Source organism: Diabrotica virgifera, chromosome 5, assembly GCF_917563875.1.
Source record: "Diabrotica virgifera virgifera chromosome 5, PGI_DIABVI_V3a".
Taxonomy (NCBI): Eukaryota; Metazoa; Arthropoda; class Insecta; order Coleoptera; family Chrysomelidae; genus Diabrotica; species Diabrotica virgifera.
The window spans coordinates 200007664-200034919 of record NC_065447.1 but is presented as its reverse complement, the minus strand read 5'-3'; the positions used below and the strand labels follow the sequence as shown (position 1 = coordinate 200034919).

The 27256-nt window shown below is 32.6% G+C and overlaps 1 protein-coding gene across 3 annotated transcripts in view; it reads left to right on the top strand.

Moving 5' to 3' along the window:
* The window catches only part of LOC114326217 (UDP-glycosyltransferase UGT5-like), a 203223-nt gene extending 177720 nt beyond the window's left edge, over positions 1 to 25503 (top strand). Inside the window, exons 1-4 of one of the 3 annotated variants that reach the window (XM_028272561.2) lie at positions 3962 to 4859; positions 7357 to 7579; positions 12991 to 13207; positions 25207 to 25503. In XM_028272561.2, coding sequence (XP_028128362.1) covers positions 4035 to 4859; positions 7357 to 7579; positions 12991 to 13207; positions 25207 to 25483 — 1542 coding nt within the window. In that variant the 5' untranslated portion in view covers positions 3962 to 4034 and the 3' untranslated portion in view covers positions 25484 to 25503. Of the gene's footprint in view, positions 1 to 3961; positions 4860 to 7356; positions 7580 to 12990; positions 13208 to 13875; positions 13994 to 25206 lie in introns of those variants that run through there. The other 2 variants (XM_050650518.1, XR_007698090.1) reach the window with 2 other exon arrangements.
* The last annotated feature ends 1753 nt before the right edge of the window (positions 25504 to 27256 follow it).

Below are 27256 nucleotides of genomic sequence, written 5' to 3'. Positions count from 1 at the left end.
ATTGAACCTCCAATATTTTTATAAATTCTATATATTTTTACAGATATTCCCTCAGATAAATCATATTCAAATTTCACATTTATCATTATTTGTTCATGTGTTCACACTCAAAATAGTTCAAGGTTACCTGAGATTAGTTTTTGTTCCATCTTAATGATCGGTTGTTCTATGTTAATGCTTCTAAAAAGTTTCCTCAATTATTTCTTCTTCCCTTTACTTTTTGCTAATGTTTAAAATGGGAAATAAAACTGGGAATGTTTTTAGCCATTTGGGAGAAACCCTACCATGAAGTCCTAGACCTTATTTGACCACCTTGGGAAACCACTACAGCCACAGTCAAGTCATCATTGGGTAGTAATTTTGGGAACAAGCTATGGGAGCGTTCCAGCTCAATTTTCGTCTTGGCACCTGGGCCTAGTCGCACCATCCTGGTGCATCATTTTCTAGGATGCAACCGCAACCTCGTTTGGGAACATTCAGTGAGGTGTTTAGTAACTATTGGGTTTTTTTATATTTCAGACATTTGATTAAATACACCATGTTTTTTTCCAGATTTAGTTAACCTCTGGTTTTTTCTTTTTTAATGACATATTTGTATTGTATTAGGTTCCCAAACTATTGTAAGTTATCTATGGTATTTACATTGTGCAGAAGGTAATAAGCCTAGAAAATTAGGTTTTGTACTTTATTATTGCTTTGATATTGGTTTATGTAATTCGGGTAAATTTATTTTGTAATATTACTTGCTTGTTTCCCAAATATTTTACTGTTATTCGCTTTATTCCATTTGTTCGGTTAATTTAGGTCATCGTCGGTATTTATCTCAACTTCATTTCTACTTTAGTCAATTGTATATTTAACTTTATTTATTCATTATTGTATTTTCCCTTAGTGAGGCTTGGGCCTATTTATTTGTAGTATTTTCATCTTTGTCAGTTTCCTTTAGTTGTACGTAGCAGGCGTACTATAACCATTTGGTAGAAGACTTATGTAATTTTGTACCCTATATGTAAGTAAGAGGTACTAATACCTGTAATTTTGTAACAGATAACATTATTGTTGTTATCTTAGATATAACCTCTGTATAACTTTTGTCATGTTAGAGTCACAGCATAATATGAACTTGCTTAACTCAGAGATTGTTAAAAATCTGGTAGTTATTTTTAATAAATATTTATTTATTTTGTATATCAATTATTTTATTACTCCTTTATGTTCATTATTACAGATTTAATATACTTATTTAATATTTGACAGCAGTGTAAGATACCTGGGAAAATGATCGAAGATCATTTTCATGGCGCCCATGATTAGTTAGTTTTATTTATTTTGTTCGTTTTTAGTCATTAGTCATCTCCATTCATTTTCAGTACATTATTCTTATTTTATTATTTCATCTTTTAGTCATCATTACTATCTATATAGAGCTACTGTTCTTCGACAGGCATGCAAACGAGCCGTATCCATCCTTGAGTGTCAAGTTGCTCTCTTGCATCTATAGCTAGCCAACTCTATTCAGTTTGCCTCTGTCTCTTCCCACTTCTACTTCTATCCCTTCTAATTCCCCTTTCTTCAGTACTACTGCACTTTAGTAGTATTTTTTTATTAGTTATTACCTAGTCTTTTCATTTTTTTTTTCATTACTTCTGTTGGAGTATATCACTCCAACAGAAGTTCATTTTTTGTTACACTATTTTAAGTGTGGAGACATGAATAAATGACACTGAAATGATTTATTTGAGGGAATATCTGTAAAAATATATAGAATTTATAAAAATATTGGAGGTTCAATAAATTTAAAACCTACAGAGAAATGATAATTATTTCTAATATTAATTGAGAATTGCATATGTTTGGTTATGTCTAACCAAAAAATATATTAATATATAATTTCCTTGAATGAATATTCAATAATCGAAATAATCTACATAAAATCCAAATAATGAGTTGACTAAGAAATTTAACAATGAACCTAATATCTCAAAGGTTCCATCACAAAAACCAAGGCTATACATAAAAAATTACTATGAAAAAGTAGATCTCACCGAATGATTCCTATTTATACTCCAACAGGAGTTGTCACCCACATGTCTCCTCACTCCAGACAATCCCTGGTGGTAACTTTTTACTTTACGTTAAATTTCTTATGTGATAAAATAAGTTGGAGGAAATCATCCGCCATTCTATATGGTATATCTATTTGACACCACAGCTCACAGTCAAGTAAAGAACGAGAGGCGTTTCTCCGCCAAGGTAAACGTCAAATTCTCTCAGAACCCGAATAATTCTCGATAGGTGGAGTACGTTCCATCACCGAGGTATGACGTCACCTCAGTGGTCCTATACGAGAATTTAAATGAGAGACCGAGGGAAAATAATAATAATAATTATTAAAGAGCTACTTTCGTAACGTGACCGTTACACACTGCTCAATTTTCTACAAAATACGCTTTAAGAGTCGTATCAGTTTTTTTTTGGAACCAGCTGTATGTACAAGAATCTGTGTCTGAGACAAATTCTTGTATCGTTTCTGATATCGTTTCTTGTATCTGTGTATGACACTATGCATTTTTCTGACATATCAGAAACGATATTAGAAATGTTACAAGAAAATGCATGGTGTCATACAGCCTTCAGAGATGATGGAAAAATTGCGAAAACTGTAATAGGTGTAAATAATGATTTTAGTTAAAAAAGTGTATGAATAAATTACAGAAAATGTACAATGTATGCATTAAATGTTGAAATAAATGCAAAAAATTTGTCTATCGTATTAATCCTTTTTTTTTAAACATGACGATATATTTTAATGTTTAAAAAGTAATAAAAAAAATTTTAAAAAATTTTAAGAAACGCTTTCATTTAGTTACGAGTGCCTACAAATTAAAAATATTATAAAAAGAAATCAACAAAAATCAACAAATCAAAAAAGGCAAAAAATAAAAAAATCAAAGTCGAAGGATTATTCAAAAAAAAACTGTGAGACAAATTAAATATACAAAAATCTCACATACTCGTTAAAAAATTGGAAAAATCTAACACGAAAAAGTAACACACCAGAAAAGCGTGGGGAGGGTCTTCATCGAATAAACGGTTTCAGGATAGACACTTTTTTACTTTTCGCGCCCCATGCTATTCTTTAACGAATGTGTTAGATTTTTTTCAATTTTTAACGAATATGTGAGATTTTTGTATACTTAATCTGTCTCACAGATTACTTCAAATAATTCTTCGAGTTTGATTTTTTTTTTAATTTTTTGCTTTTTAGTTGATTTTTCCTATAATATTTTTAATTTTAGTTACTCGTAACTAAAGAAAAGCGTTTTTTAAACCATATTTTTTTCATATTTTCTATATAATCAAATATGAGTGATACGTTAAGAATAATTTTAAATTATAAACATCGTTTATAATATGTAAAAACTCCATCGTTTATATTTTATATTATGTAATTTAATCTCTATTGTTCCACCGCTACAGTAGGAAAAATGAAAGAATTAATACTCATGAACGAACACATAAAACACGCTCTATTTTCCTGTCACCGTGTCATACAAAAAATTGGCCAGCGCAAGTGCATGTAATAATTATATATTATAATTACATATTATAATTATTACATGTACTTGAGCTGGGCAACTTTCTTTGTGACGCGGTGACAGGCAAATACAGCGTGTTTTATATGTTCGTTCATGGGTATTCTTTCATTTTTCCGACTGTAATAACATTTTATGGTTGATGCGGGTTATTTCTAATAAAAAAAAAAAAATAATGTTAAAGAACCAACTGACATATGTACTTTGTTGTTGAGGCGATAATATGAATTTTATTACACTGTAAATAATAAATTTGTTGCTAAATAGAATCTACTTGATTGTTTTTTAATCGCTATTTAACACTCGAAATTTAAGGCCAGTTTATGAACAACTTTTAGCGATATAATACTGTAACATTTCTACAATTTAATTTAATGTGAAATACATTTTTGCTCCCAAAAAATAATATTTTTAAAGTGAAGTGACAACGAAAAAGTAATGTGGAATATAAATATTTTGTTCCTACTATGTTTGCTACCCAGTGCCTTTAGTGCCAATATTCTAGGAATATTTCCAGTGCATATAAAAAGCCACATGACAATTTTTTCTGCCCTTATGGATGAGTTGGTAAATCGAGGTCACAATGTAACAGTCATTGGTACATATCCCGTGAAGAATCCTCGTCCTAATTTAACAAATATTGATATAAGTGAGTTTATACCGAATCTTGTAGAAACCTTTCCAATGGATGATGGTCTGATAATAAATAATAACAGACTAACCAGATATCTTGAGCCTAAAATGGTATTTGATTTAGCAGACGCTGCGTGTTTGGGGCTTTCTTCGGAAAAGTTGCATCGGTTTCTCTCCAGTAATCCAGTAATGGACGTTATTATAATAGAGGATTTTAACACACACTGCTACTTTTGTATAATCGACAAACTTGGAGCTCCAGTTATAGCCATAACAACCACTTTACCTCCACCATGGACTAACATAAAATATGGCATTCCGAACAATCCAGCTGTGGTACCTAACCCTATTCTCCCATTGACCGACAAAATGGATTTACTAGAGAGAGTAGAAAACACAGTGATAACGTTTATGCACGTTCTTATGTTTAAATTAATGAGAGAATTTAAAGATAAAGATGTAGCAGAAAAATATATGGGAGTAAAGCCCGCACAACTAGAAATGTTAAGTGTAAACTCTTCACTGATTTTTACCAACACCCATTTTAGTTTGAGTTATGCAAAAAGTTTACCTCCGAATGTTATAGAAGTGGGGGGTATGCATATTAAAAAGCCGAACGTGTTACCAGAGGTAAGTAGAAACTAAAATAATATGTTAAAATCATGCGCTCATATCCTAGATTGAACATTGCCAATACACATTTGGGCAAAATATATTTTTTATCGCCAACCGTCATTCATTATTGTACTCATTTGCCCTCATTTTCGACAGTAAAGTAACACTTTATTGTACCGAAAGAAGAATTTTAGTTTACCTGCCGCGAATTTTCGAGGTTGAATGTAAATGGTCAATGGCAGTAATCGATTATATATTTGATTTAACTTACAATTTATTTACTTTAATTATTAAAAATATTGTACAAAATTTACGACACTGTTTAATAAATTTATGTTAAAAAGATAAATTCTGTAGTATTTTGTAATTTTATTCATATAAAATAAATCAAAACTTTACCGATTTAGTAATTATTGAATATTGATAACTATAGATTAAAAATCGAAAGCAGCCATCATGCAAAAGTCATCTGTGATCACTGTCATGAAATTTGTATTACGTCTAAGACTTAAAGAATTTTTAAATTTTAAATTGTAAGTAAGTATTAAAACCAATATCAAATTGTTGGCGATAAAATTTTTTATGCACCACATCAGTAAAAGCTCCTTATTGAACTCGTCTGTTATTCGCCTCGCTCGCTATGCTCGCTGTGCTCATAATATCAGACTCGTTCGAGTATCTAAAGCAGGGGTGGGCAAAAGCCGGCCCGCCGTCCGGATCCGGCCCTTTTGCTTACTTTATCCGGCCCATTGAGAAATCCTGCAAGCAATTTTTTTAAGAGCGTAGGCGCAATGTTTTTTAAATGCATTCATATTTTTAGATTCCTGAGAAAACTAATAAGTATGTTTGAAAAATTTAAACGCAGCATGAAATATTACATTATTACTGAGGGCCGAAAGTCCCTGAAAACTTCTATAATGTTTACCACAGAGGTGAAAAAAAGAGGACTTACGTTATCATTTCTAAGTATGTTCCCTTTCTCTTTGCTGTCTTTCTCCTTTTAATGATGGTCAAAAGTTCTCTCTTCCTTTTCCATTCTGTGCAACACCATTTCGTTCGTAATATGATCGGTCCATCGGTATTTTCAAAATTCCCCTAAAAAGCCACATCTCAAAAGCTTGCAGCTTTTTCATTAAGACAGCATTAACAATCCAATACAGAAGAATAGAGTGGACATTACATTTTTATTATTATCCCTTCCTATTACGCCTTCCGGTTGCCATTTTCCAGCTTCGTCCGTCATTGCATTCGTCAGGGTGAAGGTTCCTTTCCGACATTGCCTTCTGAATACCGCCTAGCCAGGATTGTTTTGGCGTTCCTTTCTTCTTTCTTTTTCTTGGTGTCCATTTTAAAATTTGTTTTGGCAGCCTGTGATCGTCCATTTACGTCGTACATGACCATACCAGATCAGTTGCCTCCTTTGAATTTCGTTTATGATAGTTGACTTGACATAACATTTTACCATCCGATATCAGATTTGCAGATTAAATCTTTGAACTAAAAAATTTCCTCATCTCCAAAAAGGCTGCTCTTGATTGCTCTGTTTTTGTTCGAATTTCTGAAGTTCATTTTTTATCTGGATCCTTGTTATGGCTTAATATAATGGACCATATTAAATTTCGTAATTTTACTGGGAACAAATTGTTCGCATGTACACACCAGAAAGACAATTTATTATTATTAACAGTCAAAAGTCGTTCTCCAAATGCTTTAAAATGATAGTATTTTTGTCAAAAACATTTCTTGGGCAGAAAAAAACTTCCACCAAAAACATTAGCGTACATACTGGGTATAGTTCTCCGGCCCGGGAGACACTTTAAAAATTTCATTTTGGCCCGCGCTTAAAAGTATTTGCCCACCCCTGATCTAAAACTATACAGAGTATCTGAAGACTGTGGTCCGAAACAGTCACTAATACCGTGGCATTTGCATAGCGGCTGCTATTTACTTTTTGCCCGTTTATCCTGATTCCTTCTGAAGAGTGAGACAAAGCGTTCGCAAATATTACTTCAGAGTAGATGTTAAACAGTATCGGTGATAGCACTCAACCCTGTGCTATCTTTGAAATAAAAAATACGAACTTGTTTAGGCAGATGTCACGTCTGCGTCCATATCGAGTTATTTTGTCGTGATTCAGTACTAGGAGGCTTGGTTTGTTTTAGTTTGTTTAGAGATAATATACTCGCTGATGATGTCTAATTAAGAATAAACCTAGTAAGGGTGTTAATGGCGCTCTCTAGACAAACTGTGTTTCTGTATCTTTTGCTCCATTCGCTCTTTGTAGCCAAAAAAGTTCGATGTTTTTTTTTTAATTTTTCATTATCGGTTTTTGCTTCAGCTCTCTCCTTATATCTTCATTTCTCAAATGAAATTTCATATCTTCATCTTACATATTTCGTAACTTTGGCTATTCTTCTCTTGTATTTAATTTCGGTATTACAGTTGAAAAAAGTAAACATAAAATTTTATTTTTCTTTTATAGAATTTTTAATTATCTTAAATAATTTTTCAGGATTTAAAGAAATGGATTGAAGATTCTCCCGAAGGAGTAATCTATTTCTGTATGGGTTCCATGACCAAAGGTCACACTTTTCCCAAAAGACAAAAAGAGGCCTTCCTACAAGCTTTTGACTTATTACCATATAGGGTCTTGTGGAAATATGAGAATGAATCAATGGAAGGGAAGTCTGATAAAATTTTGTTGCGGAAATGGTTGCCTCAGTTAGATGTATTATGTAAGTACAAATAAGTTTACTTTACTGTAGGTATACAGAGTGGGTCAAAGAAAACAATCCACCTCGATATTGGCAGTATTTATTACATTTTGAGGAAATGACGAAACCGGTCGATTTTTGATCTATAGGGACACATTTTTACGGTACATACATCTGTTATTTGTCAACCCTCTCCCATCTACTTTCCCCAACCCTTATTTTTATATAGGGAATAGGGGTTGTGTGCTAGCTCATTTGAAAGGTTGTTTATTTCTCTATTTAATAATATAAACACTAACATAACTATTTATAAAGTGTGTCCAAGAAAAAATTATTTTTAATTAAATTAATTGACACAAAACGAAGAATGTAAGTAATATATTTAATTAAAAATACATTCTACTGCTGTCAAAAACAGGAAAATATGTTTTTTGATAAATAAACATTGCGTTTTGCTTAATTTTAATGTTCAAGCTTCCACCTATCTGCCTCTTAGTAGGTTTATTCTTGAATTTAAGCAACAAACAATGTATATTTATCAAATAAATATTTTTTTCTGTTTTCTGTCAGTAGTAGAAGGTATTTTAAGTTAAATAAATTACATACATTCTTCTTTTTGTGTCAATTAGTTTAATTCAAAATAATTTTTCTTGGACAACCTGTATAAATAATTATTCCAATGTTAACATTACTGAATAGATAATTGAATAACCTTTCAAGTGAGCTAGCACACGAACCCTATTACCAATTAAAAAATAAGGGGTGGGGATGTGGAAGGGAGGGGGTTGACAAATGACAGATGTATGCACCGTAAAAATGTGTCCCCCTTAGATTAAAAATTGACCTCTTTCGTCATTTCCTTAAAATCTAATAAATACTGCCAAAGATCGAGGTGAACTCTTTTCTTTGGCTCACACTGTATAGTTATATATGTTACAGTTCAAGTTGATTATCCAGTTGGAGTTGACTCCAACTAGTTGGAGTCAACTCTAACGGCTGGTTTCAGTAAAAGTTGATTATAAAATATAAGATGAAGATTTATATTCAACATTTACTAGTAAAAGTAGACTCCAACTAGGAAAAGTATACTCTTCCCAATGCCATTTAGTAAAAGTTGATTCTGATTCACACAAACAGCCGATTCTAGAAATTAAATGTTACTGAATATGTTCAAATTAGTCTAGGCTGTATCGTCGCCCCCGTTAGGTAAATTACTCCGATTTGAATTTTTTGCACAAACTTACTCAAAAAGAGGCCCTTATAATAAATCTACTGGGTGCCAGACAGTACCTTGATCGATAAATTGTTTAAACAATTTTTTTTTTACAAATTCACAAAAATAATTTTTTCACTTCGAACAATTCTTTTTTTAGATCATTTGAGTTATTCTGAACAAAAAAAGGTATTTTGTGATTTTTTCTAAAATTGATTGTTGTCGAGTTATACGCGATTTAAAATTTGAAAAATGCGAAAATAGCTATTTTCAAGGCTTAATAACTCGGTTAAAATCCATTACATATTATGAAAGTCAGAAAGTGACCAAATCAAAGTTTATAGCTCCCTCTACAAGATCCAGCAGAAATTTGTCACTATTTTATTACTAAGCTTTATCTTTAATTATTAACAATGAGCGCTAATTGCGTATTAGGCGGCCGTCAATGGTGAGTGCTAAAGAGATGGTGCCGCGTGAGACCCTGTGTATTTGTTATAAGGATTGTTATACGGAGCAGATTTTTGTTTTTTTTTTAATTCAGTTAGTACTAAGGAATGTATTACCTCAATTTTAAATTAGAACTCACATTAAACTTTTTAATATCTGCATTTTTCATTATACCAATTAAAACTAAATATTAATCTCTTTGTTAAAAATATTTTTCGGTTGACAGATGAAAAATCCACTTAACTTCCTTTGACATCTTGTCATTCATTTCTGGCACCAAACTGTCTAATCAGTTGGTTCGTAACCTCTCACCTGAACACAGGTACTTACCTTGTGCAATTTTCGAGCAAGGATGAAATACATTCACAGGTGATCTTTAAATCTTAAGACATCCACTTAATGTCGACCACTTTTCATTATAGAATGTAACAATAATGTATTTTTGAGGTTTTTATACCTATTGAGGTGGCTAGTTTCAATTACTTGTACACTGGACGTAAGTAACCACATTTTCTTAAAAAAATTTTCATCTGTCAAAATTTCACCCTTTTGCTTTTTAATCTTAGTGGTTTACTTATTTCCAGGTTTACACTGATGATGGTCAGTTTAATCGAAAACGTTTTGTACTTCCACTCCTTCGTGGATAAATTTTAAGGATTTTTTAATAAATTCATATATGCCTACATACAACAGAAGTGCTTACTTCATTCCACGTAGTTATACGGATGTATTTCTTTGACGTTACAGACTATACTAATAAGTAGTTGAAACGGTCAAAACAAAGAAACGCACACTCATCAAAAATGCACTTGAGATTCTCGGATAATCAACATTTACTGAATCGATCCAGGAAGAGTCAACTCCAACTAGTAAAAGTTGATTTAAATTTTTAAAATCAACTTTTACTGCTCGTTTCAGTTGGAGTTGACTCCAACTAGTTGGAGTCAACTCTAACTGAGAATCAACTTGAACTGTAACATATACACTTCATTTCTGACTTTGTTACTATTCGTTAGCAAACAGCTGAATGCGTTGAAAGTAATTCAACAAATTCGAACTTAGAACTTATATAGTTTATAAAGTAAGTAGCTACTCTTTAACAAAATGCCCCCTAAATTTGATGGCAAAGGATTATACCGAAAACTGATGAAAAGCGGAGGATCTAACAAATATAAGTATAGTGTAGAGATACATAATATTATGAACTAGTGACAAATGCGGTAAGATAATGAGAAGTCTGGTTGGACTAGGTGTATCTTTTCCCCTTGACCCCAAAAGATGGGTATCTTGTGGATACAGAGGGATAAACTATATTCTCAGATTTTGGTTACTGCGGTTTTGGTTTTAACATGAAAAAAAAGGAAAAAAGAAAGAAAAAATCTTTTGGGTTTTCCCAAAAAAAAAGGGATTTGTGGTACATCGTCTTGGTAACTGGTTGCATTTTCAAGTATTTTATGGATGTTATACTGATTGTTATCCTCGTGTTTTCGTTTGATAGAGCAAGGATTTTCTTCATTTCAATTATTATGGCTCTTCTTGTTTTCTTATAGCTTTTCCTGGTTTCTATAATTAGTCCTGTCGCCAGGGGGGTACAACGGCCTCCTTTATTCAGATGGACTTACCCAAGTTTTTCTGATGTATTTTGACCCGCAGAACACGAATTTTTTTGAGTAAAAGTTGACCCGGATGTCGATTAAATGAACAAAGAACTGGAGGAATTACATAACAGCGATTTATCGCAAAAAATGACATTTTTTGTATTCTTTGGGCCATTCTAAGCAAAAAATATTCTTACAAGTTTTTTCGTAGGATGCATAGTTTTCGAGATAAACGCGGTTGAACTTTCAAAAAATCGAAAAATTGCAATTTTTGAATCCGAATAACTTTTGATTAAAAAATTAAATAGCTATTCTGCTTACCGCATTTGAAAGTTCATGTCAAATTATACTCGCTTTGATTACTTGCATTGCTAAAAATTAATTTTTTATTGTTAAACAAAGCTATAAACAAATAGTATTTCCCGTGCCCAATGCATGCGTTTTAACGCATGCTACGTAAAAATTGAGTGTTTGTAGGAGCACCTATTACTCGTTCGATTTCAAATGAGAGCTGTATTGAAAACATCACTCCAGCACTATATGTTTATATATTTGTTTAACAATGAAAAAAATAATTTTTAGCGATGTATATAATCAAAACCGATAGAATTTGACTTGAACTTTCAAATGCGGTAAGCAGAATTGCTATTTTATTTTTTAATCAAAGTTATTCGGGTTCAAAAATTGCAATTTTTCGATATTTTTAAAGTTCAACCGCGTTTATCTCGAAAACTATGCATCCTACGAAAAAACTTGTAAGAACATTTTTTGCTTAGAGTGACCCAGAAAATACAAAAAAATATTTTGTTTTGCGAAAAATCGCTGTTATGTAATTCCTTACGTTCTTTGTTTATAACAATCTTACATCTACTAGTCAACAACTACAAGTCAACTTACATCTACTAATAAATATAATTATTTAATATATATATATAAATATAAATAACATTAAAACAATATCTTTAAAATCAACACACATTAAACTTGTATATATATGTCATTAACTAATTTGATCTACACAAACATTATAACAGGCACAGATTTGTTGGTTGACTTACACCGACTATCTCATCACCCTCAAGAATTCCTAAATCCCATAAATTTGTTTACCTTTGCTGCATCCTCCGTCTATTCCACCATATCCCGTTAACATAACTTCAACAGAAACATCATGATAATGAATATTGAGTTGTTAGTACCTTGTATCCGAATGTAAGTACGACACGTTATGATTGCATGATTATATATAGCATACTTCTGTACATGTTTGTGCGCTTGGGGGAAGTTTTACAACCCCCCCTCCCTATGATTGCATGCATGTGCATTGGTATGCTATTTCGCTACTTTTATGTATGTTATTCAACATTGGCTTGATCTTATGGATCTTTAGCATCTTTTACAACCAGACAATGTCCTAACTCTGGTTTTTGTTTGTAGCATTTTGTAACTTGTTACCTTTGACCTGAAGATGCTCTACAAATTTTAAAGAGCGAAACCGGTCGTCGGAAGTTATAATAAAGATTGAGAGTAAGTCTGACTTTTACTTCATTTAAAATGAACTCTCACATGCAACCCATTCAAGATTTCAAAAATAATACGAAAGATTTTTCACGGAGAAGTCAAGCTTTATATTGCTGATATAATTATTTTTGCAAAAAAAAACAGTAGCTCTTCAAAAATACTAGTTTCCTTCTATTCTAAACTTACTTTCTGGACTAGAGTCTACACAATGAAAGTGAGTGTATAACTCACTCCTGGCCGTCGGAGAGGGTGTAGTGGTCGGCGTGATGTCGTGTATGGCAAACGAATGTGACAAATGACAAATGAATATTTGGCAGACTACCGTGGTCCAAAAGCAGACGTTAAATTATGTGAAAGTAGAGTACTTGCATGTTTCTGGAGGCAATCCATTGCCATCGACTTTAACTAGCATTATTTTCTCTTATTTATAAGGTAGATTGAACATTTAATCCAACCAGTATTTGGTATTCAGGCTATTCTGCAAGGACACGAAGTTTACTGATGATGGACTTATAAGTCCGAAAACGTTCGTTCTAAACAATGGATGTAATCCTTTTGAATTTAAAAAAATTTAATTCTTAATTAAATTTTATACCAACTATACCAAGGAGCTTTTACTTCACGTTAAAAGTTAACAATAATTATATTTTTAGGTCATCCCAATGTCAAACTCTTTATATCCCATGGTGGGATGCTAGGTACTATGGAGGCTGTCTACTGTGGGGTACCTATTTTGGTTATGCCGCAGTTTGGGGACCAATTCAGCAATGCTGTAGTTTTGGAAGCTAATGGAGGTGGAATTATGCTTAGAACAAGTGATGTCACAGAAGAAACTGCATACAGGTCTATTCGACAGGCAATTAAAATGAAGTGAGTATTTAACACCTTAACCCGGGAGTACTCGCGCTCACTTCTGTAACTTGAATAGTCGCGTGTTAGATTCTATCTAAAAATACGAATTTACAACAAATTCTTATATTATAGTATTTTTATTTATTTGTTATGTTAGAAATATTATTTCTAATAATTATTGAAGCTACTTGGCTCTCCCCAAAGCCATAAATTCGACAAAAAGATGAAGATGAAGAAGAAGAAAAAAATCCTACGCATTACTACACCCTTCCTCGAGACACTTACGAAATTTTTTCAAAATTGCAAAATTTTTCATCAAGTTATCGCGAAAAAGGATAAAATGTGAGATTCTATCTAACGGCGCGACTACTCGCGGTTTAAGTATTCAAACACAAATTATAAAAAAAAAAATAAAGAAAACATTTAAATTATCCTAACTCTTTTTTAGTAATACCAAAATTTAAAAAGTGCTCTTCCATGATATTTACCTAGTTCTGTTTTGAAATTCTTTAATTTCATTTTATTATTTTGTGACCATATTAATTATGATATCTTAATAGAATTTCTAATACTAAGAATAATTATTTAAAATATCAAAACAAATTTACTGTACGTTTTTTCCCAATTTTTTTAATCAGTTCAATGATCTATTTTTAATTACGATGTCCATTTTATCAAAAATTCGCATGAACAGAGCATGTGTGTCTTATCAGAAGAGCTAGTCAATTTCTGTAGGTATATAATGTGTAGAGTACATAATAGATAATTTTTAAAGTGTTAAAACGCGGCAAAAATAATAAATATGTAAGTTTGTTATTGTAAAATATTTTTTTAATCTCAATTTTGAAAGTATTTGTTTATTAAATAGGGTAAATATTAAAATATGTTTAGTTATTATCTCAATATATACAGTTTTTATAATATTTTGGTTATACAAAACAAGGTCATTTATTTAATTTTGATAATATTGTTAGTACAAATTTAGTAAATCACAAATCCTCTAAATAAACAAACAAAGAATTGTTTAGTATCAAAATAAGATTCAACCTTTACAGAAAAACTAAAAAAAATATTTTTTAAAAATTGTGTCTATTCAAGTTGAACGTGAAATTGTGTATATTGCGACGTTCTGAGTTGGTCTTAATATATATTTTAAATAATATAAACTATTTTAAGGGCCATAAAAAATAATGTTTCATAACTCTTAATGACTAATTGGTAGGGATCGCCAACTTCTTGAAAATTTCAAGATCTTGTCTTGATCTTGTCTTGATTTCAGGACAAGATCAAGACAAAAAGTAATTTTAGATTTCAAGACAAGACAAGAAATTTTATATCAATACCAAGATTTTTTGTCAAGAAAACAAGAAATCTTGAAATATCTTGACTAATAATGAAAACTCTAAAACTAGCCCAGTAAAAGAACGGGAAATACGGCGATACCGTGTAATTTTAAGGGGCAGCACCGAATTGCATGGAAATTAGGATTTAGGCTCTACTGACCCTCCACTTCAAAGTTGAATTTGTGTCGTCGGTTGCTTTTTATTTTTTAAGGGAGGAAACAACCCCTATTATAAAAAAATCGTATAATTGTAAATTAAAGCGGGTAATTGATCCAAATCATATTTTAATAAAATGAAGGAATGTCAATTAACCTGAAATAGCATAGTTTAAGATTTTGTCACAGTTTAACCCTTAAATTTCACCCCCTAGAATAGTTACAATTCAAACAAACAATGTAATTGAATACCATGTCGTTACTGATTTGCATTCAAATTTGGTTTTAGGTTATACTTACCTTTTGTTTCAAAATTTGAATACTGCAGTTAGTTGATTTTAATTTTTTAGGGGTGAAAACTACCCCTATGATAAAAAAATCATATAATTGTAAATTCAAGCAATTTGGAATTATCTAATTATACGGTCACATTAAACTTAGATTCCTTTACTGATTAAATTTTTTGCCACATAATTTCTACCGTTATAAAAATGACCCCTTGAGAAGAAATTCGAATAGTTACATTGTGTATACAGTGTGGACCAAAAAAAAAACAGTCCAACTCGATATTTGGCAGTATTTATTAGATTTTAACGAAATGACGAAACAGGTTGATTTTTGATCTAATGGGGAGACATTTTTAAGGTACATACATCTGTCATTTGTCAACCCCCTCCCTTCCACTTCCCCCACCCCTTATCTTTACATAGGGAATAGGACTCGTGTGATAGCGCATTTGAAAGGTTATTCAACTCTCCATTCCGTAATGTAAACATTAACACAATTACGGAGTTTAATTGCTTGAATTATACATTATAAATTCGATGTCTAAAATGATACTGCCAATATTTATGAGTTGCGTTGCTTCGACAACTTTATTGGAAGATAGTCCTTTCCTCTGTAAATTAACTTTAACTTTTGTAGTAAAAATTGTAGTATTTGATCAAAATTCTCGTGTTAGTGATCTCATAATAAGTCACGAGGGAAAAACCAGGAAAATAAACCTTATTATACTAACCCGGCATGGTAAGTATTTGGCCTTACATTTAGTTTACTCTCAAAATTCACTACAAACTCTGATTTTATATGTAAGTAATTTTAAAATATAAATGTATCCTCAATATGTTATGGACTTACAACGAAATTACAAAAACCATAGATAAATATCTTTTAAACTATCTCATATAATAGTACAAAATCCTTTATTTTAAGAGAAAAGACATCAAGGAGAATCCAAAAATGCAAAAATATACAGAGTATTCCATTTAAAAAAACATAGGTTTGTGTCACCCTGTAAATACGAGTGGCCTTGTATATTTGAAAATATATTTAGGGTATGGTCCTATCTGTGCCCCGACTTTATGTAAATAACTTCTTTCGTATCTCTTACTACAAACGAGTAATTGGACTTCCTCGCACTAATGCCCCATCCTGTATGTTGTTGGTTTTTTACTCATAACTAGGTTACTTTTTAAGCTATAAAGTGCTAAAAGAAACCAATTTATAGGTTTTTCTAAGGGAAATAAGAGTACTTAAATATATTTTTTTAATCCCTTATTTTTTAAAAGAGTTTGAGTTAAAAGGGCTTGAACGAGTTACTAATCACCAGTGTATGCAAATTTTGAACAGCCATATCTTACCCAATTTTTATCTTACATAAAATTAAAAAAAACGGAGTGTTTATGCGAGTAAAAACTATATTTTTTTCTGTTTGAGATTTTTCGTAATACTAATACTTTTGATATTATTTTGAAAAGAGTGTACTTTTTCCAAAATTAAAAAAAAAGTTTTTTTAATATAAAACCAAATTTTTCCAAAAATAAGCACTCCAAATCGGTCAAACTTACAGATCATATTAGCAATACATATATAAAGTGAACGGTAAAGCAGTAACGATTAATTTCATTTGGCATGTTAAATAGGGGGAGATTTTCACGACTTATTATATATAAAAAAAACGGGCCAACTTTATTTTGAGCGCAACTCGCATAATTTTGATGCTACAAACTTTTATGAAAAATAAAAATAAATATATTTTTAGACGCTTTATAAGAGTATTTATGAGTTTTCTGCGAAAAGTGCTTCATTTTTTGGTTACTTCAGCTTGAAACATTCGATTCGGAATTTTACGAGTAAGAACGTATTTTTCATGATATACAACTTTGCTTCTTCTGGGTTTATAGTCCAAGTGAATACACCATTTTGTTCTTTTTTTTACAGGATACATTTTGTCTAAGAATATTTTTTTCGATAAAGTACTTACTTTTTTAGTTATTTGCCAAACACTGCCAGAAAACGTGTTTTTTTTTGTTGAAAAATGCAAATTTTCACTCGAAAATAACTCGAAAAGTATTAAAGCAGTTAAAAAACCTTATAGAACAAAAGTTGCTTAGAATTAGTCAATTCATCCATTTTCAGACTTATTTTAAACATATGTTTTTTCACCCCCGAGAAGGGGTAAATTTCACCCCCCCCCCCCCCCCAAGTAAAAGCAACCAAGGGCGCAATTTCAACTTTGAAATATAGGGTAAGTAGAACCTGAATCCAAATTTTCAAGCAAATCCGTCTTGCCCCTGAAAATTACATGCCAAACCGGTCATTTACTGGGCTAAACGTATTTATTTGTGAAAAAGACAACATTATTTTAACATAACATAACATATTTTAATTTATTGAACACTTTTTTTGCTAAAACGATTTACAAAAATATAAATTAAAAATAATAATTAATGATACTTACCTAATCCTGTTGAAAATAAAATTGCAAACCCGATTTAATTTTAAATAACAAATTTGCACATTTTTAAATCGGAATTGATAAGCCATGAATTAAGACAGATAACATGGAGTCAACGCCTAGCTGATTTCTTGGCTTTGCTATTGTTAAAGCTGCTCTTGAAATTAGCATTTCCGCAGGTACAGATATTGCTGGCTTTCAGAGAAAATCCTTGGCAATTTTCGATAATGACGGGTAGATATTTTCGTGTCTTCCCCACCAATCAAGTATATTATCATACCAGTATATTCTGACCTAGGCTCATTTATGTATTTTTCAGTTTCAGACTTCCAAGATTGTAAGTTAGCATTGTCAGCGTTCTTAAATAGATAAGTAATACATAAATCAAATTCGTTTCTTCTTTTTTCAGACTAAGTGCTCTGGTATTGGATTCTTTAGATCATTCTGAGATTTATTAAAACAGTAAGCTTCCTAAATTTCCTGAAATTTTTGTACTGCCTCTGATTGTAGAAGCTTTCTCCAAGATGAAGAGGAAAATGCCTCTACTTTATGCCGAGCATCCAAAATAAGAACTATACAGTATATCCAATTAGTTTTGTTATAGTGTTTTAATATTTTATCTCTCGCAGCTTGAATGAAGTAAATTAATTACTCGTCGGTAGTGTCCCTATCAATTTAATTATCAAGTTATTAAGCCCAATATTTCCAGTTTGTCTAAAAGTAAGTTTATTCTAATTACCACCAATGGGAGTGTGCAATTCGAGTATTGAAGAAAGTGTTTTAAAGCTTCTCAGATACTGACAAAATTTACTGATCAGAACCCATTTTTATCTAATTTTTTGCATTTATTTAGATTTTCGATCGGGACTCCACCCAGTGGCCGTGTTAGCACGCAACGCAATAAAAAGTTCGCCGGGGAATCACCGGACCGGGTAATCAAGAAATTTCAAAATCTTGAAATTTCTTGAGTCAAGACAAGATATAAAATATCAAGAAAACGTCAAGACAAGATTTTTTAAAATTTCTTGATTTTTTCTCAAGACAAGACAAGAAGTTGTTTTCAAGACAAGAATTCTTGTCTTGTCGACCCCTACTAATTGGAGAGGAAATTTTAGTGCTTTTGCTTATTTTGTCATCAGAAAATGATTCAATAAGTTTCGTATTATTAATTTTTTTCTTTTTATCAAATGCTTTACAAACGAAATAATCATATTACTGTTCAAGTCGGTCTAATACTATGAGTCTCAGAACACCAGTACACAAGATAGAACACACGTGTTGAGGAGGGTTTCACCTCTGACATGGATCGTCCGAGTAGCTACTCAGGAAAATATTATGAATATCTAGAACCATATAACAAGAGTGCCCAAGGTATAACCTACAGATCAACTAAGAAATTAACCTAAAACCATGAGCTATGTCATTAACTGTAGATTTGTTGATTTTACATAACATATACTTACACATAAACATACGAGCATACACACAAAATACAGAATGAGTACATACATATTATCTACAACATGCTGAATCAGAGAATGACTAGAACATCGGATCTCAAATGATTGATATGATAAAGTGTGTGCTGCGCTCCTCAATGAAGAGATGTAATGCACTCGTACCCACAGGATGCGTGGTACAGAGGGAAAATTATTTCCAGAGCTGGCGATTATTGCCCTGGTACGGTATGGGCGCATTGGGCATATATAAGAGGGTTTCATGTTCGCTTGAAATAAAATCCTTAGGTATGCCAAGGTCACATTAAAGAACTATGGGATTTTGACGGAGAGCTTATATAAAGACTACCGAAACCAGAGGACTTATACCATAGTCAATAGAAGATGAAGACTAAGCAAAATGTCTGCAGTACATTCGGCGTAGAATAGATGGCTAGCAGATAAAAAAATTTCTTTAAAAATACCGTTCCACCCATAAACTCACTAATATCTCTCATATTGACCATTCCCAGCTGTACACAGCCGCGGATCTAGAAATTCATAATAGAGGGAGCCTTACCGCAAATGTTATATTATCCAGATTTAGCCATACGACTCACACTTACTGTAAGGATAAAATTAACTCATCCCGGATACCTACGGTATCAAAAGGATTGAGCTCTGGTGGGACTCTTTCCGTGTTATCAAGCCGTAGTTGACTTGCTACGTCGGAGTATCTCCCAAAAAATTTCTTACATTGAATAACTCAATTTGAATATTGAGATTAGCACAGCTTTTTTATTCCAGATTTAGCGATATGGCTCACACTCCCTTAAAGGGGAAAGTTCATTCATCCCAGATACCTTCGGGATTAAAAGGATTAGGCTCTGGTGGAGCTCTTTCCGTATTGTCGAGTCCTAGGTGACTTGGTACGTCGGAGTATCTCCTAAAAATATCTTACGCATCTGACCAATTTCTTACAATAGACCAATCATGCAAGTGCAGCCTTTTGAAGATGAGGATTTCTGAGTAACCAGAAGACTCAAACTGCAAATCCTATATTGAATGGTAAAATGTTATATCCACTGTATTCTTCTTTATGGTACTAAAGCTTGAACTGTTAATGCGACATATTGAGAAAGTTGGAGGCTTTTGAAATGTGCCCTTTTGGAGAAATTTTAAAAATACCGTGGACCGATCATATTAGGGACGAAATTGTGTTGCATAGAACCGGAAGAGACAGAAGTTTTGACCATTATTAAAAAGAAAAAAACAGCATATTTTAGGCAGATACTTAGAAATAATAAGTACGAGTTGTTACAGCTGATTATAAAAGCTAAAATCGAAGGAAGAGGGGGTCTTGCTAGACGACAAATATCCTGATTAAAAACATTCACGACTGGATCGGATTAAACACATAGACCGATTATAATTAGGGACTGCCAAACCTGTATCACACGTAAGTGATTCTGGTGAAAATATGTTTACACCATTACTGTAGCTTCCGACATCTAACGTTAAAAAAAACATGAAATCCTTTATAAAAGGTACATTTGTTAAAATCCCTATACAGGGCTACATCATAAAACAAACAGAACTAATTTTCAATCGGTTGACCAATCATAATCAGTGTTTCTTGAATCTAACATGCTAATCACCACAGTAAAAATATTAGGGTAAAAACCCTTTAAACTTAATGCGTCATAGGAACATATAAAAATGATGTGACTTTACACATGGATGTATAAAATATCAAATGTTTCACGCTCGATGTAACATAGAGCTAAATTTGACTTGTTCACATCATGGCTGTATAGAAGCAAGTGCTTGCTTTAGCTCTATGGTACCTCGAGCGTGAAACATTGGATATTTTATTCATCCATGTGTAAAGTCACATCATTTTTATATGTTCATATGACGGATTAAGTTTAAAGGGTTTTTACCGTAATATTTTTACTTTGGTGGTTAGCATGTTCCATTCAAGAAACATTGATGATGATCGGTCAACCGATTGAAAACTAGTTCTGTTTGTTTTATGATGTAGCCCTGTATAGGGATTTTAACAAATATACCATTTATAAAGGATTTCGTGGTTTTTTGTAATAAATGGTATACAGCCAACTACAGGAAATTTTTACTCGTGGATTATCTAAGGTTAACATAGGTCTATTATTAACATCGGCAACATTAGTAGACCGAGATCTTACTTCAGAATATTGATTTTTATGAACTGCATTATGTCGGTTTGAATCTTTCGTTTCGACATAATATTCACTATTATTCACCGCTATCAAACAAAATTCAGGACTATTAATCTCACCGGCCGCTCTTTACCAATTGTAGGTGTTAACACCTTTCTACTGTCAATGGGTACACCTAAATTTTCTAGTAAAATAAAAAAATTTTTATCTTTATTATATCGCAAATTTGAGACGTGGCTTTTCGTAAGATAAGGTGTATAGCCAATTTAATTTATTTGCATTTTAAACTATCATTTTTGTTATTCTTTGAATTGAGAAAAATATATCCATTATTTATGGTTCCATCGGTACCCAAAAATACTGCGCCATCAGTTTATTTTTCAGAGAAGGCTGCTTTTATTGGATTTTATTCTTCTTCTTTTTATTGTTTGGAAGCGATAGTCATGTATATTTAGTGTTCTACTGATGGTTAGAAGTTTAGAGTTGACAGAAAACAGTAATAAATAATAAAAAAATAAAATAGAAATGTATACCATTTTTATTCAGTTGCAATGCGAAGGCAAAACAATCTTACTTTTCAATTAGAATACGGAGCGCAGTCCAGTCCTCTGAATCGCGATTTTCGGCTCTTATTGGAGCCTCATCGGAAAGAACGTAGGCACTGTTCTCCATACCCTAATTGACCAGCGTCGAGAGTTTTTCCCACCCATTGCAACCGAAGTGAAGGTATTAGGTGACTAGCGTCATCTGGCAATTGAAAACTGAAGTTAGTTTTCAATCCTAATAGCAAAATTAATAATATTTAAAATATTAAAAATATTACTAAAAGATTTTTAAATTGAAAACTTATTGGTATATTTCCCTGGTGACACATCCAAGGCTTCTACAATTTGCACGCCAAATGGATGCTGCAGTGAAGACAAAGGGAAGGAATTCTACATTATGCAATTCACATCCCCCGTCTGCAGCTCGGTAAAGTTCCAACGGAAAATACACCTGGCTACTCTACGGAGTAATACGACTATAAAATAAAAATGTATACCATTTTTATTCAGTTGCAATGCGAAGGAAAAACAATCTTACTTTTCAATTAGAATACGGAGCGCAGTACAGTCATTTGAATCGCGATTTTCGGCTCTTATTGGAGCCTCATCAGAAAGAACGTAGACACTGTTCTCCATACCCTAATTGACCAGCGTCGAGAGTTTTTCCCACCCATTGCAACCGAAGTGAAGGTATTAGGTGACTAGTCTGTATTAGGAGAATATTAGTCACCTAATACCTTCACTTCCGTTGCAATGGGTGGGAAAAACTCTCGACGCTGGTCAATTAGGGTATGGAGAACAGTGCCTACGTTCTTTCCGATGAGGCTCCAATAAGAGCCGAAAATCGCGATTCAGAGGACTGGACTGCGCTCCGTATTCTAATTGAAAAGTAAGATTGTATGCCTTCGCATTGCAACTGAATAAAAATGGTATACATTTTTATTTTATAGTCGTATTACTCCGTAGAGTAACCAGGTGCATTTTCCGTTGGAACTTTACCGAGCTGCAGACGGGGGATGTGAATTGCATAGTGTAGAATTCCTTCCCTTTGTCTTCACTGCAGCATCCATTTGGCTTGCAAATTGTAGAAGCCTTGGAGGTGTCACCAGGGAAATATTACCAATAAGTTTTCAATTTAAAAATATTTTAGTAATATTTTTAATATCTTCAATATTATTAATTTTGCTATTAGGATTGAAAGCTAACTTCATCTAATAAAAAAATACTTAGATACTAAATTCAATAGGGGTTCCATGGACCCGTTGACTCCCCTCTGTACATATTATATATCTCAGCTATATTCAGTAATACAAGAGTATGGTGAGGCCTGCGTTGGCGTAAGGCAGTGAAGTGTGTAAAAAAGATTTAGGGAAAAAAGATGGAAGTCGCCAAAATATGAAAAATGTTACGGTAAAAGAACTGAGGTGACTACAGTCCCGAAAAAGATTCAAGAAAGTAGACTGGAATATTTTAGTTACGTCAGAATTTACGTGGAATTACATCTGTTAAAAGATAGAAGGCTTCTCTGGCAAAGAACTTGAGGAGAAAGGTTAAGATGAAGGGAATGGTGAAAAAGATTAAGGATCAGTGACTGCTGAAAATGAGAAACTGAGAAAGACGTAGAAGAAGAAGGAGAAGAAGAGGAAGTTTATATCTTGAACACAGTCCATGAAGAACAACTTCCAACCATTTGCTCTCCAGCTACTTATAAGTTTCGGATATCGATAAAACAGGAAACCACTCCACCACACCATACCGTTATAACAACATAATTCTATTAATTTTATACAGTTTTACTCCAAAAGAAATGAATTTTTAAGCACACAAACACGTAATTGTTCGCCATTTTGTCATAATTTGCACCGAATTATTCATATCTAATAATAGTCCTATCAACCATATTAGATATGCCTATGAGACCGCCATCTTAGCTGAAAATATTGAAGATTTTTAGGGACAGGTGACTAGGCTAGCAAAGTATTGAACAACGTATAGAACAACTTATCTAAAAACGAACGCCAAAAAGACAAAATTGATAATATCAAGAACTAAAAAAAACAGCAAGAATTTTCTAATAAATTGAAACAACGTCGAACAAGTGGAAAAATATGCAAATCTGGGAGCAAGGAATAATACAAATAATTACTTCATCTAAACCATAATAGAAAAGACTAGAGAAAATTTCAACAAATTGAGAGGAGTGCTTATTGCACAAGAGATTTAGCGTTGGAGCTAAAAGTTAGCTTGGCGAGGTGCTATTTTTCTCGACATTATTTTATGGAATATAAGCATTTTATGGAGTTGAATATGCGGACAAAAATTTTGAAAATATCGTGGAGAGAACACGTCACAAAGAAATAGGTTATGAGAACGATAAATAAAAAAATTTAAATATTAAATACAAACAAAACAAGAAAAATTGGACTATCTCGAAATATTGTACGTGAGGAGAGATTGAATTTGCCCCAACTGATTATGCAGGGAAAGATCCAAGGTCTAAGGAAAGAGAAGCATATTGGAGGTGTATCATGTTTGCTCAAGACAATAACTCTCCTCAGTATCTGAGTAAGCGCTAACAGTAATGCATTCAAATTACAAATACGTTTTGAGCCCTATGTTTTGGAAAAATATAGCTACTTCCAGAAAAATTTTAGATACTTTTATTCACACTTGCTTAAGGCCATATGTACATAATTCGCAAATATTTTACGGCTATCCCTACCTTTTCTGTCTTTACATGGCAAATTACGTGTAGTAAAATTCACACTGGTATGGATAAGTAAATATTACTAGAATGTCATTCTACTTGACAATGTCATAACTAACTTAAAGAGATGGCTTTTCAATGTTCTTGGATAACTGTTATTTTTTGTATAATTGCAAATTATTAATGCAGTTAATAAATGTGATAATTTTTTCACTAACTATGTATTCAGTGATTGTAATAACTTATATGCACCTACAACAAAAACTAATACTCAACCGAGAAAAGAGGAAAAGTGTTAAAGTGATTTTTTAATAATATATTGTTACTATAGAACGCTTACAATTTTGAACATCTTTAACAACAAAATAGTTGGATCAAAGAATATATCTTGATGTATTCTCTGCTTCTATCTTCCATAAATAATAAACAATAAATAACTTTTTATTAAGTTCACGTCTTAAATCAATTATTTATCGAATACACTATATATCAATATTATTTAATCAACAACTCAAAATATTCCCGATTCATGTCAAATATTTAAAATTGTCACTGATTGTCAGTGTCTGACTGACAATATGCTGACAATATTCTATTCGACTGAGTGCGTTGACAAAGATAGATTTGGAAAATATTACCACGGACATTGTGTTCATTTTTTCGAATCCTGAAAAAACCAATAAATATTTTTGAAAAATATAAACGCAGAATGAAAGACTAAATTAATACCGTTTATTTTGAATGAGATATTTGAAATTAAAAATAACACCCCTGTAACTTATTTAAATAAACCTTATAGAAGTTCTCAGGGACTTTAGGCCCTCGCTAATAACGTAATCTTTCATTCTGCGTTTAAATTTTTCAAAAATACTTTTACTACTATTTCATTTTAGAGACCAAGCAGTTGCCTTATCTGAACGGTTCAAAGACCGCCCTTTGCCACCATTGGACACTGCTGTTTATTGGACAGAGTACGTTGTAAAACATAAAGGAGCCCCTTTCATGAAGACTGCTGCTGCGGATATGCCTTTCTATCAATATTATTTGCTAGATGTTCTTGGGTTAATTTTTGTAATTTTAGGGTTCATTATTTATTTGACAGTCTATGTGACAAGACTGATATTAAGAATTATGCTCAGGGTTTCAGCTAAAAAAGTAAAAACGCAATAAATATATAAAGACTGAATAAAGTTGTAAGAGTAAAGCAAAATGAAAAATGTCCGTGTCTTTTGTTCAAAAATAAATAAAAACTGATAAAATCTTAGAAAAACTTTCTCCTGCAACTGGCAATATGTAGCAGTTCTGGTTGTTTCTCCTGCTTTAAAATAATAGTCTCTTATCTCCTATATTTATTGGCCACATGGGAAATATCTTGTCTCAGATATCGTGCAGCTACGATTATTGGTTTCTTTTAAGTCCATTCGTATCTTTTGCCATGTAATATTACCTTTACTGCGAACCTCCAAAAAGGTATTCAAAATAAGACACTCTCCTACTCAATGGATACTCTCACCTTTAGGAGTCTCACCTTGGTAACTATCCACTGAAAAGGAGGTTAAGCGATGGGCCAACCACTCATCCCTGAAAAAGACTCGTCTTACGGAACCAACAGATGAGCCACGGAATATAACGGAATATGGGTAAAAGAATTGAAAATAAACGGCTGTGAGTAGAGTTCAAAAGAAAAGAAAATGCAATACAATATAATTTCAAGTGATTTAAATTTTAAGTTCTTTAATGTCACAATTAACGACTTCCACAATGCCACGGAAGGAAAGCAGTCAGAAAATAATGAAATGTTTTATTAACATGTAAATCCCGCATACGGTCATTCACCAAAAAATGACATAATATGTAGTTATTTATGTATGAAGGGCATTAAATGTATGTTTATAGCCTATGGGCGACAAGCTTATAAACTCGAGGGCCTTTAGCCCGAGAGTTTATTTGTCGCTCGAGGAAATAAACATCTAATAATGCACGTGGTGCATACAAAATTTTATGTCATACCGGTTCACTGCATCAATTAAAGTTTTAATTTTATTTTATATTAATTAGAAGTAATATTGTATCGCAGCAGGTATTTAGTACCGTTGCTAGGAAAGTACACTAACAACACGACAAAAATTAAAACAAGCGACACCACTACGGCCAACATACCATCTCCATGGAGAATCAGGCAAGAAGACAGCCTCAGTCCATTTCTATTCAATATGCTAATGGATGAAATAATAGAAGATGTGGGATCGCTATAACTAGGATACAGACTCAGTCACAGTAGAATTAGTATAGTGTCCTATGCGTATGATACAGCCCTGATTACAGAGAATAAGGATGACCTAAAAAGACAACTTTATCAAGTCTACCAAGCATGTCGACGACTCAACATGAACATATCCACGCAGAAAACAAAATGCATTACCATTGCGAAAGATCCAATTAAATGCAAGCTCGTGGTAGAGGGGAAACGCATAGAACACCTAAATCAGTTCAATTAAATCTAGGTGTACATTTATCAAGTTATCATGACCCAGCCAGAGACCTAAGGGGACAAATTAACAAGGCCGCTGCCTTGTTCGCATGTTTGAGAGATGTAGTCTGGAATAACCCATATATGAGAATGGACACCAAAGTTAAAATTTCTAAAACTTGCATCAGACCTGTTATGACTTATGGCATCCCATGTTATGACCTATGAAACAGCCGAAATGAAGGCACTAAGAGCAATAGCAGGAAAGATAAGAAGAGATAGAATACGAAACAACATCATCAGGGAACAATGTGGCGTGCAAGATGTAGTCAGATGGAGTAGGCAAAGACGAAGAGAATGGTTCATTCATGTAAAAAGAATGGAGGAGCACATACTTCCAAGAATTGGGCTAGAAGGAAAACCAGCATGCAAAAGTCCACCGGGGAGACCACCAAAAAAAATCTGGCATATCT